Source organism: Alligator sinensis, unplaced genomic scaffold (assembly GCF_000455745.1).
Source record: "Alligator sinensis unplaced genomic scaffold, ASM45574v1 scaffold505_1, whole genome shotgun sequence".
Taxonomy (NCBI): Eukaryota; Metazoa; Chordata; order Crocodylia; family Alligatoridae; genus Alligator; species Alligator sinensis.
The window spans coordinates 1,787,058-1,799,900 of record NW_005841940.1 but is presented as its reverse complement, the minus strand read 5'-3'; the positions used below and the strand labels follow the sequence as shown (position 1 = coordinate 1,799,900).

The 12,843-nt window shown below is 48.9% G+C and overlaps 1 protein-coding gene across 1 annotated transcript in view; it reads right to left on the bottom strand.

The window, feature by feature from the left end:
• Window positions 1-12,843, bottom strand: part of BCR (BCR, RhoGEF and GTPase activating protein) — a 129,447-nt gene that overhangs the window by 5,707 nt on the left and 110,897 nt on the right. Inside the window, exons 17-18 of the mRNA XM_006019873.3 lie at window positions 2,646-2,705; window positions 2,396-2,505 (exon numbers count right to left, since the gene is read on the bottom strand). Of these exons, the coding sequence (XP_006019935.1) occupies window positions 2,396-2,505; window positions 2,646-2,705 (170 nt within the window). The remainder of the gene's footprint in view (window positions 1-2,395; window positions 2,506-2,645; window positions 2,706-12,843) is intronic.

The following is a 12,843-nucleotide window of genomic DNA, read 5'->3' as shown; positions in this document are numbered from 1 at the left end:
AGAGGCAGGCACAGCTGGAGGAGCTGCCTGGCTGTGCCTGTCTCTCCCCAGCCAATCCAAATCACCGAATCTGTCCTAATCAGCACCAAATCTTCCAAAGCTGATTTGGCAAAAATCGATTCAGGACAGTGATCCAAATCTCTGAATCAAATCACTGTCCTCCAAACAGGCCAAATCCAAATGAATACTTCCCTATTTGCCTATTAACCTCATGTATTTACAACCAAGAACAGGCTTCCTCTGTACTGCAGGGGTGGGCAAAACGCGGCCCATGGGCCCGATGTGGCCTACCAGGCCATTCTCTCCGACCCGTGGGACCCCTAAAAAATTTAGAAAATTAATATTTATCTGCTCCTGGTTGCCTGTCATGCAGCCCTCAATGGCTTGCCAAAACTCAGTAAGTGGCCCTACGCCTGAAAAAATTGCCCGCCCCTGCTGTACTGGGTGTAGCACAAACACAGAGCAGTAGATGATTCCTACCCTAGGGAGCTCCCCGTCTAATCAGCTACAGGATGGGAATATGCCAGCAGAGTGAATAGTGTGATGACATGAAACACCAGATTAGCACCAGAATTTTTAATCAGGAGAGGGTGGCAAGAAAAGGGAAGTGAAGGGGAATGAGAAGGACAGAGCAGAGGACAGAAGAGGGGAAAAAAAAAAGCAGGCACAGGGTGAAAGGGTGGTGAAAGCTATGTCTATACAGAAGAATGGAGCTGCAACTGTAGCACAGACTAGCAGTAGTGAACAGACGGCCACAAAGACTTTAGCCACCAGAGCATATGCCCCTGGAGAGGTTACACTCTGACTGCTACCATATACTGAAGCCAATGCAACTGTATCCTCAATACTCTCAGCCCCAATTCCAGCTAGCCCAGGCTGGCACATACTCCATCCACCCCTTTGTCATGATGTGGATACACACCCTGATGGAAGGAGAGGGAGAGGGTTGGAGCAAACAGCAGGGCCAGAGGAGGCACAGAAAGTGCAGTTAAAGCTATGGAAAGTTCTCTGAAATGTTGCAAGGTCCCTGCTTTGACTGTTTCTGCAGACTGGAGTGTATGGCTGGGTCATCTACGCACAGCGATTGTAACACTAGCAGGTGATTAGAGGATTCCACAGCAGCTCTGCTGCTGCCAAGTTACTGTACTTCCCTGGGGAGGAAATTCCAAGGCTCCCAAATTATCTAACATGAACAAACAGGTTTCTTTTGGCAAACAATTCATAACAAAAGATCAGGGGTTAATATAATACAACAGGATCCAGAGCGCTTGAACATTTCCGAGCACGGAAAGGAAATACTGCAATTCAGTAGCTTTAGAAATCTGGAGCCAAGTCAGCTAAGTACAGACGAAAAGGTCAGGGGGGCATTTCTGGAATACAGCAAAGTGAGAGATGATTGAAGTAAACACCCTGGGTTTCCAAGCACAGGGGTGGTTTGGTTTTTTTCCATGCAAATAATAAAGCTGCTAGGATACAAAACAGTTCTTTTCTGCAGAAATTGCTATTGATATGAGTCATGCAGGGATAGAAAGGTATATGGATCTGTCTGCTCACTGAGGACAAAACCAGGAGCTACTTAAAATAAATCAACAAAGAAGAGATTGGTGAGTCTCAGCACTGATGAGGTGAGTATTCAGCACTGGTAAGACCACATTTGGAGTACTGTGTTCAGTTTTGGGTCCCCCACTACAGAAAGGATGTGAACAAATTGGAGAGAGTCCAGCAGAGTGGTGAAGGGGCTGGGGCACATGACTTATGAGGAGAGGCTGAGAAAACTGGGCTTCTTTAGTCTAGAAAAGAGAAGACTGAGAAGGGATTGATAGCAGCCTTCAAGTACCTGAAGTGGGGTTTGAAAGTGGAGAGAGCTAGACTAGCGGTTCCCAATCTGTGGAATAGGTACCACCAGTGGTATGCAGACAACCTGTCAGTGGTATGTGTTAACAGATTTATTATAATTTATATGACAAAAATTTGCTACTGGCACTTAAGGCTGAACTGAAAAATTTGCTGCTGGTATTTAAGGTTGTATCTTTTTTAATTGGCGGTACTCAATCCGTCAGAGTTTGGGAACCGTTGAGCTGGACTGTTCTCAGAGGTGGCAGATGACAGTACAAGGAGCAATGGTCTCAAGTTGCAGCAAGGGAAGTTTAGGTTAGATATTAGGAAGAATTCTCACTAGGAGGGTCATAAAACGCACTGGAAAAGGTTACCCAGAGAGGTTGTGGACTCTCCAACACTGGAGGGTTTTAAGACCTGGCTAGACAAAGCCTTGGCTGGGATGACCTAGTTGGGGATGGCCCTGCTTTGAGCAGGGGGTTGGACTAGATAACCTCCTGAGGTCCCTTCCAACCCTAGTTTTCTACGATTCTTTGAGAACTGTGACTGGCCAACTCACTTGGTGACAATAGCAATCTTGACTCCAAAGACCCCAGTCTGTTTGCGGGATGGCATTCTTTTCAGGCTGAACTCCCGACTGGTGAATTTCACAGACAGTTTCACTTCGATCTGCGAGGAAGAGACTGTTTGTTACCTTTCAAGCAATAAATATTTTATTTTTTCAAACTCACAACAAAGAGCAGAGAGAATAAAACATGATAGTGAGGCTTGGCAGAGAGGAAGTGCCAGCCTCAGCTCTCCGTACTTACTCCATTCATTGAGATGACTGTCCGCTGCCAGTCTTTGTCCTGCAGTACCTGTGGATCCAGCTGAAAAACATGGAAGTTACCCACAGGTTAGAAATTGGACCCAGAGAATAGTTCAGCCAGGCCTGAAATTCAGTGCTGAAACAAACACATTCTCCACTTTATCCCAATGTCGCAGCACAACAGAGAAGAGTCCCAGGTTCCAGGTGTCAGGTCACTCACAGACAGCACGCTACCCTAAACAGGGCTGTATATGAACCGTAAGTGCAGAGACGAAAACCCCAGCAATGATGCATCTGCAATATCCACTTAACAAGTGGAAACCTCTAATAGCAAAACTGTTTCTCTAGCACCACTAACCTCACCTTTAAGTGACAGTCAGACTGGGCTCACTGCCACTGCAGAGCAAAAATTATGCCACTGACAGCCTGCCCAAGAGGGCTGGGAGTTGGCAGAATAGGTTTTCTGAAAGGAAAACAGTGATCATCTGGAATCCAGCACGGGGCTTCTTCCTTTCTGAAATAACAGACTGAGGAGCTGCTGGCCCCAAACTGAAAGGCAGCTCATTTGCTGGCATCAGCTGGGTTTATAAAAAATTTCTGCACAGGTGTTTTGCTTTTTAAAAGTTTGGGGGTGACAAGATTAGGGATAGGAACTGGGCAGGAAGCTTTTTCTTTCAGCTTTGGGAGCCTTTCAGGGGGTCGGGTTCCCAGGCGCAGTGTGTCAGTGAGGTTTAAACACAGACATCTGTAGCCTCTCTCATCAGTCCCGTCCTACTGAACTTGCCTAGTTCCTCTGCACAGCTCTTCCTGGTGAAGCAGCTAGCATGGAGGCTGTCTGAGCATTTATATGGATTTGCTCCACAAATAAGGAACTGCTAAGAATAATTCATCACATCTTCAAATCGCAAACCCTAGGCTTTGTCAGTAACGCTCATTCGGTCCAACCTATCCAGGTCTTCAACAACACAATTGCTTGCTTGGGTACCTGGGCACCATATCAGTCTCTTCCAGGGACTATTTTTAAGCACCTGACACTGTGGATTTATTAGGGAGTAAAGTACATCATTCGCATATCAAAAAGCAAGACCTGAGCTGCAGCACCCTGCTGCTTCCCCCCGGACACCAGCCTGCAGAGCTTTCTGGAGAGAAAGGGTGACCCAGAGGACAGGATGGTTTCCTGAAGCACACCCTTTCCAAGAGCTTCCCATAGCACTGCAGTTCCACACTGCTCCAACTGTGAGCCGGAGGACAAATGTCATAATGCAGCCCCAAGTGGGGAGTTTGGAAACCAATTCCCCAGTGACCAGCAGGGCTGGAGCACTGTGGACTTGTCATACACGGGCTCAGGTAGAAATGAAAAGTGGGGCTGAGAAAGAGGTGCTTCAGCAACATCACCGAGCATGCCCAGCACTGAAGCCTACCTGTTCCTGAAAGTAACAATGTCCACTAAACTCAAAATACATGTTGTCTCAACAGTCAGTCTCAGAGGAAGAAAACAGAGGAGGAACATGGGGTGAGATTCAGGAGGACCTTCCCCGAGCACCTCAATCCAAGGACAGATATCAGCCATGTCCTGTCCTTTTTAAAACCCTGCTCTGACTTGGAACCAAAGCAAGATAGCAGCTGAAATCTGCTGAGAAAAGCAGCACAGGTCACAAAGGGAAGTGGATGAAGCACCCTACCCCAGCACACCCTATTCTTTTTCACTTCACCTCCAACATAAAGGCAAGAAATGTTCCCCACCCTGACAGAGCACCCGGCTGTTGCAGGAATCTGTGGATCAACACAAGCTTGGAAGCTAGATCTGGACTCTCCATTTTCAGGTCTCGCTTAATTTCTTGCAACATGAAAAACAGAAGGTTGGAAGGCAGCCTGTCAAGTCCTAGAGATTAGCAATGTATGTGAACCACACACCTGCATAGAGCTCCAAATAGCTCAGACTGAGCCTGCAGGAGAGAGATCTGAATGCAGAATTGTATGAGCAATTGGAACCTGACTGAAGGAAACAAATCTTGGTCTTTCCTGACACGGCTCTGCAATATAAAATCCTGATGGCTGCAGAGCAGGTGAATGCTCTTGCCTCGCACCGTGGGAAGTATAGATTCAGAATCCACATCTTGGTGCACAAACAGGAAGATACTTAAATAAAATGAATCCCACAGCACAACCACCTTCCTTGCCCCAACCCTGTGCAAAACAAGGTCAAACTTTGGACTAGATAAGACAATGCAGGGCAGTGCTGAGGCAGCACCTTGTAGACGTTTGGTCAGTGGTCAATGCCAGTCGCTGCTATTCTAGAAGTTATTCCATGCAAACAGCCTCTCCTGATAAGTCCCAGTCCCCTCTACCAACTATCAACACATATGGCTAAATGCTGCCCTCAGTTATGCAGATCAGACCCCAACCCCTGCCTCCCAGACAAGCAGAGAGAGAAAGCGAGTCAGGCCAACCTTTCCTCCACGCAGTTTCTTACAGATATGAGCCCACAGTGGGGTGCTGCCCACACACATGTGTTTCCCTGTGGAATTGGAGCGGCTTCTGTAGGTGCAGTTGTGGCAGAAATACTTGAAGACTCCTTGCAAGGAGTAGTCGGTGACCAGCAGCTCCCACATCCTGGCTGTGCAGTGTTGAGGAGATCAAAGAGTGGTGCTTAGTTGCTGTGGCTTCTAAAACCCTCAATCTCAACGGTTTGCTAAGAGGTTTTTGACTGGGATCTGGCGGAAGGACCTGCCCCCTCCGGGACAGATGGCCAAGTCCCTTCAAATCAGCTGTAATCTGCACTGTTTTTTTTTCCCCAAAAAGGTTTCCAAGGTGGAAGTGCTGCGTCTTTCAACAACACGCTATTCCCAGAATCAAGAGGAAACCATTTCTGAAGTGTCTGGTTTCCTATGAACTGAGCTCAGCTTTCCTGAAAACCTGATCACTGGCCAACTCTGATCTGTTATTAGAAACTTTGTGGTAACCAGGGATCCTGGTTTTTCTTTGTTTAAAAATCCCAAATTCTCTGATAAAAATCCCAGATTTTTTGATTAAAAACTGCAAATCCGTGTTTTCCTATGATTAAAATGAAATGCCACTACCTATCTATCTATATCTCAGTTGAACACAATGTTTTATTAATATATTAACAATTTTAAAGCAATTTGGAAGCCTTCCAGTGCTTCAATCATTAAATAAATTCTAAATATGTATATATTTTGGGGGTTGATGTTGGGGTTTATTTGTTTTTTTTATCATGGAAAATCAGAGCTTCACCTGCCCCCTTTGCTCACCAGGATGTGGGTCCAGCTGTGGTTGTCATCCCTCCACCCTCCGGCTTTGTGGCACTGAGCAGCCCTGATATGCTTGTGTACCCCCCCCCCCAAAAAGATATACTGTTGCCCCTCACTCCCAGTCTGTAGCCCCCTGGCCCTACCGGTTCTCACTCCCATCCCACAGTACCCCAACCCTGCCAGTGCACCCCCTGCTGGAGGGGACCCCCAGCTGCCAGGGCTACAGGACCAGGGCCCACAGCCCTCTTTCCCCCCAGTGCCCAAGTCCTGGGTGCTGCATGTGGGAGGCAGCAGCTGCTGCAGCCGAACCAGAGTGTAGAGCCCAGCCCTGCTCCCTGTGAGGGGGAGAGAGAGTGTGAGTGTGAGTGGTGGGGGGGCCGATGTGGGCTGCCTACTGTGGGGCTCATGGCCCCCCCCGTCCTGCTGTCCTGGAGGCCACCGTGGCCCAGTGAGTGGGTCTTGGGAGTGGGAGTGCAGGGAGACTCAGTGCTGCTGCCACTACTGGGATCCACCCTGTCCCACTCCCTCCCTCCCTCCCCTTGGGGGCCTCAATCTACCTCCCCCCCCACCCATCCATGCCCCCTCCCCCTATAGACTAACCTGCAGGCAGCTAGGGGAGCTGCTCTCCATGCTGCCTGGCTGTATTTCTGGCCATGTGCATATCTGCACACGTTTGCACATGCACGTGATGTCCCCTGTGTTCCACTGCCCCCAGCCCCAAGCAGCCACTTGCAAACTGGAACTATGCCAGCCTGCAAGGGGGAACTCGCGGTTTCCCACATTCTTCTCCTTCAAAGGAGAAATTCCATGGTCTTCTCCTTTACAAGAGAAAAATCTGCATTTTTCTCCTTTAGAGAAAATCCACATTTTTTCATGGCAAATGGAAAATTTGGATCCCTGGTGGTAACAGTGCTTCTGGTACCATCTCTTGTACTATGCATGGCTGAGAAAATGGTTGTCCATGCACTCTTCCAAGGAAGGCTCTTTAAGGAGCATATGCATCACCAAGTAGTGATTAAATAGTAAGGGCGGGCAGGGAAGTAGTGCGTGCGAAAAGCATTCAGAGAGGTTCTGCCTATTTCAGGTGTGACAGAAGTGCCAAGAAGTGCCCAGGCAGTATCAGTCTTGCTCAGAGTCATGGTAATGAACTCCCACTGTGCGGAGCAAGGCGAAGGGAAGTAAACAGATGTTACAAAAGATAAACCAACTGCAGTATTGCTCTTTGTCTCCAGAGTGAATGCCATCTGGCAGGTTAGGATTGTCAGGAGTCTTCTTTGAGGCAACAGCCAGACAGATGACTGTCCTTTGTCATTAATCCTTGGTGTTTGCCAAAGGCTGTTAGAATAGCTTCTGTTACCTATTCCTTCCCTTCCCTTCCCCCAGCATTGTGCATGGTCAACTCCCAGATCCCTCCAAACTCTGGCTGCTGGATCGGAAGGCCTCCTCCGCTCCCTGCAGCTGGAACCTCTCCAAGGAAAAGAGTTTGTACTCCACAGAGTGGAAGCTGGGAAAAATGAGTATGAGAAAGTCAAGGTTAGATGCCGGCTATGCAATGGGATCAAACATTCAAGGCTAAAGCGCTTTCCACAACATTATTTGAATAAACACTCACTCCACCGCTGGACGAGTCAAGAAGATCAGGCCCAACAACCTGAAAAAAACACAGAAGCAAACAACAGAGCCAAAGGGAAGTGGACAGCATAGTTTCCCTCATCTCTGAGCAAGCTGGCACTGCTGCACTGTACAGGCAGCTGGCTGACAGGGTCAGCAAGCGTAGCATGGGGAAAGGGCAGCCGAGTCAGAACAGGGTGGTGGGCTGGAGGGTGAAGGCACAGGAGGCTAGTAAATGGGACAGCTCAGTGCAGGAGGAGACCGTGGCTGGTGGAAGGCCTGATTTATGGGTCAATGACCTGGAAAAAGGAACATTCAGTAAAAGAACAGAACCTGGAGGTTCAAGAACAGAACCCACGCAGAGGACAACTGCTCTCCGTGGATGAAACCATAGGAGCTGTCAGGCCAAGCACACTGCTAAAGACCTGGGAGGGCTCCTAGTGTCAGCTGCCCTTGCATTAATTTCAGACTGAGATTATGGAACGGATGCAAATTTCCTTAGAACGGTCACTGATTTTTAATGGCCAGAAGCCTCTCATATCTCTGCAGAAAACTGGTGCCTGGCTTGTTTCCAGGACCTTTGGGGGTAGGAACAGACTATCCAGGACATGGAGGAGCAGTCTCGTCACTACAAGGTCTGCCCCCAGAATGGGTGCTGCTTGGATAAATTGCAGCAGGAGCATCTTTAAACTCTGTTGCTGCTTGCACCGATTCAACTGCTCTGTGGCTGGCCTTGCTGCCCAGAGCCCCATCAAGCACCACCACCGCCCTTCTTTGGCAGTGGTGATGCTTGTGGTGAGCTTACATTGTGAAGCTCTCCCCCTGCGCTCAACAAATTCCCCCTCTCCAACCTGCACAAAGCACAATAGCTCTGTGCAGCAGAGGTTTCAATATAAGGAGTCAGGCCCTAGAAATGGCTCAGCCCCTGTTTAAGCAAAAAACAACAATGAAGCTAAGGAGAGTTTGAGGTTCACAGCACCTTGTTGGGTGGGGCCCAAAGAGAGGATAGAGAAGAACACACAGTAGAAAGGATTTGGGGAAAAAGGTGTGGGGAGGAGAGATAGCAGGACATGGCTGGTGGGGAAGGCAAGGCAGAGCATGGGGGGGGAAGAGGCTCTGGTTGGGTGTAGTTACCCATCTGAGAGGGGGCAGCAGTTCGGAGGGAAGTCCCAGAAAGGGGTAAAGCAAGGAGCAACCAATGAAGGGGGAAGATGAAGGGAAAAGAAATGAGGCAGCTTTAAGGTTAGCATTACATATTCCTGTTATTCCCTCCCTTTATTACATTCCCATGGCAGTTTCACACTTCAGCAGTTTCTAATTGTAACGAATGAGAGTTTGTTGTCAGCAGCCCATTACTGCTGGAAACACGCAGTCCTGCCTGGCCCCATTCTTCCTTGAGCTCACCACTGACATGTTAATCTCCCCCAGCTCTGCCCTTTAGGCACAACCCTTTGCTTTCTTCGTTTCCACCCCTGTTTTTATTGCTGTTCTGCATGGGCAAGCTGCTTAAATGATCAAGTGAGTGAATGGCCTGGAGTCGGCTCTGGAAACCATCTATCTCCAGGTCTAAAGAATAAAAAAGGGAAGGGAAATGGCTTGACACCCTTCTACATAATGTCACAGATAATTAAGCAGATAAGGTTGATGAGTCTGCATGGCAAGAGAGGAACATGGCTGTCAGAGCACCAGAATATTTGTGTTCACAGTGCTGTTGAATTGCCAGCATTGTTTTGGAGGGGGAAGGGGCTTACCTGCGTTGCTCATGCAGAAAAAAAAAAAAAATAACGGAGGAAGCCAAGGTGCTGAGGCCTGTGCTGACTCTGGGACCTGGATGACAGAGCAATGTAGGTTTATGCAACTAGCCCATTCCCAGGGTTGTTCACAGTCTTGCTGACATCTTCGCTCACCCAGACAGAGTCAGAGAGTAAACAAAGGCAGCCATGCCAACTCCTGCACGGAGTCCAGACCAACCTGTCTGGCAGGAAAAGGGCAAAATCCAGGGGGCAGAAAGGCCAGCTTTCAACCTGCCAAGAATTCATTCCATGAAAAAAAATGTAAAGGGAAAAAACAATCTTCACTTGCGATGAGAGGAGCTGTCAGGTACCATTTAACCCAACTGGGCATTTCCTGTTATGTCGAGGCAAAAAAAAACCCCTGACCCCACGCTGTGCTTGGGAAGCTCATCTCCTGTCTGCACACAGTGCCTCTGGCATGGTGGGCTGGTGCACCTGTGTGTCCATGGGGGGTGAGAGCCATACAGCTGCTGCTGCCATTCTCAGGGAAGCAGCCTTTCTAGAGGGGTTATTCCACTTCATAAGCAGCCCTGTCAGAATAATGGGATGGGTTTGTATAATGTGGAAGGAAATTCAGAACCTACCAACAATGAAGCTTTGCCTGTGGCTATAAAAAGAGGTAAATAAAATATTCCAAAGGAAAAAAACATATGAGCAATGGGTATCATTAAGACTGCTGCCCATTCCTGGAAGCTTCTGACTGGACACATGGAGTGATTTACTGCCTTCCTTCCTCCTCAGCCATGATATAACATACAGCTAATAAACATTTCACAGCTCTGGGATCCCACAACAATTGTCCCCATCCTTCCAGCACAGAGAATCTGGTAATTCAGAAACAGTGCTGGGAAGCTGTAGATTTACCGTAAAACCAAATGGGTTAACAATACATGGTGGTTTTTAGGCAATGGAACCTTTTCCCAGTTTCTGCAATGAGAGGATGCAGATTTGAATCCTGACTTCTCTGGGACACTAGACTCAGTGGGATTTCAGGAAAGCGTACCCAACTCCTTTTGGTTTCCAAACAACTCTACTTGTATTTACGGAGGGAAGATTTTGTCTTGAATAAGGATGACAACAAGAACACGTGACCGTTCAGAGATCCTAAGTGAAAAGACATAATGCAAATGCTTCTGGAAAAACTTGATAGTAAACAAATATTAAAAATAGTAGTAGGAAGAAATACTGACTTCACTAATAATAAATAATTCTTTTCCCTTACCCACTGATTTCTGCTGTTGCATTACAATAACCATTTTTGATTCTACAAGGGAACTTTCAATGGCTCACTTAAAAAAAAAAAAGTAGCCTGGTATAGATGCATAGATTTATAGAAGTTAGGGGCTGGAAGGGATCTCATGAGATCATGTCTAACCCCCCACACTAAGGCAGGAAAGACTGCTAAGGTCAGATGACCCCAAAGAGGTGCGCTTCCAGTTGTCTTTTGAAGATCTCCAGGGAAGGCGACCGTACCACTGTGGCAGAGCTGGGGAGAAGAGCAGGGAAGAAACCCCGCTTGCCACCCTGCCCCAACCACCCAGGGCCCAGAAACCTACCAGAAGTCTGGCCCCAGCGTGCAAGCTGCAGAGCCAGGACGGTGTCTCCACTCATTCCTAGCAGAGGGGGGATAAGCAGTAGAGCCGAGAGCTGACATCAAGAGAGGCTGCCAGCTTGAACTGGAAGCTTGAGTGGGGATGTGGCTGTGGCCCCTCAGATGCCTCTAAGGTGAGGCAAAATACAGCTGATGTGGGGGAGCCGTTCTCACTCTTAGCTCAAGGGAGCATCCCCAGCTGCGCGGTGATGACAGCTGGTGACTGGCTCCTGGGAGCAGGCGGGGACCTCAAAAGCTTCCTGGAAACCAGATCCAGCAGCGAGCTGAAGAGAGACCACGTCCAGCCGCAGTCGAACGTGGAGCGGCCCGTTTGCTCACTTTTTTCTATACCAATAGTGAATGGACTATTTGGTATAGCCAGAGTCAAGGGAGGCGCTTACAGCAATGACGCTGGGGCACTATTAAACTGACTGAGACTATTAAACACCCAGAGGTATGTGGCAGGAGTGTAGGGACAGAGGAGCTCCCAAACTTGGCACATAAGGCCATTGTCATAACCCAAAGTTGTGGTTTTTCGTTTGTGTGTGCTTCGGCACCACTAAATTATGTTCCCGCTAAATTGCAGCTCCTTTGCACGGTAGAGTTTTCTGCTGCAATTGGAGAACCCATGTACAAAAGAGTATTTCCCGCCAGTTTGTAGCCTTCTTTGCATGGTGCATTTCTTTTGCATCATAGTGATGCACGGTGCAAAGGAGTTCCCGCCATTTGTATTGAGATCCGCGCCACATTATTGGCCGATCTTAAATTATGCACACGTGGCAGCTAGTGATTGGCTTGCTAGCTGTATAAAGAGCTTGGGAGGTTTCCGCCCAAGTCGGAGAGGGAGAGAGAGAAAGCAATTGGAGTTCGGGAAAAGAGCGTGAAGATCTCCAAGCGCTGCAGATCCCTTCAAACCCATCTTCTTCCTTAAGAAGGCAACAGAGGCTTAACTTAACAACTCTGGGGACCAATTTACCGAACCCGCGGAGCCTTAACAACTCCGGGGGCCAATTTACCGAACCCGTGGAGCATTAACAACTCCGGGAGGCCAATTACCGAACGGCCTCTAGCCTCTCCCCGTCGCCGAGCACAATCCTAAGACGTATCCCTTCCTTTTGAAACTACCAAACCCATGGAGCTTCAACAACTCCGGGGCCAATTGTCAGAGTCCTCTAGCGAGGATTTAAGCGGAGCTGAGCCTGGAAAACTGTCCAGCCTACACCACGACCATCTTTGGTGTAAGTAAACAATCTTTTAATCAACCATTACGCGTCCGTAACTAATTCTAGCTCCCACCGGTCTTCTTCGACCCCGTGTGCCCAGGCTGCTGGCCACAGCCTGTGTGCACAAAGACGGGTTCGCATACTGCTCCTAGCCCGCATGTGGCCGCATGGACGGGATCGGGAGGCGGCCCGCACAGCCATATACTATGCCTGTGTGAAGCAGCTACTATTCACTTCAGATTTGGATTTGGCCGATTCAGGGGACAACGATTCCATTTGGTGATTTGAATCACTGCCCCGAATCGATTTGGCTGAATCTGATTCGGAGATTCGGCTGCTGCTGAATCTCCAAATCACGCAGGCCCATCCCCTGCCTGCTCTCCCAGCCCCGGCAATGGCTGCCCTGCCTGCCCCAGCTCCCAGTACTTTGGAAAAAGAAAAAGAAAAAAGCCTCCACTCACCAGGTGCTGACAGGCAGGGGGCAAACCCCACTGCCCCGTGCCACGGGGGGGGCATGAACCCCCTGACCTCATCCCCCGTTGTCCCAGTCCCCTCATGGCTGCCCTGCCCGCCCCAGCTCCAGCCCTTTAAGGGGAAAAAACCCCCAAACTCACTGGTTCTTGCCTGGCAGGGGGCAAACCCAGTTGCCCCGTGCTATGTGGGAGGCTCTTCCATGAGCCTCACAAAGCCCTGAGGCTATTGCAGGAGC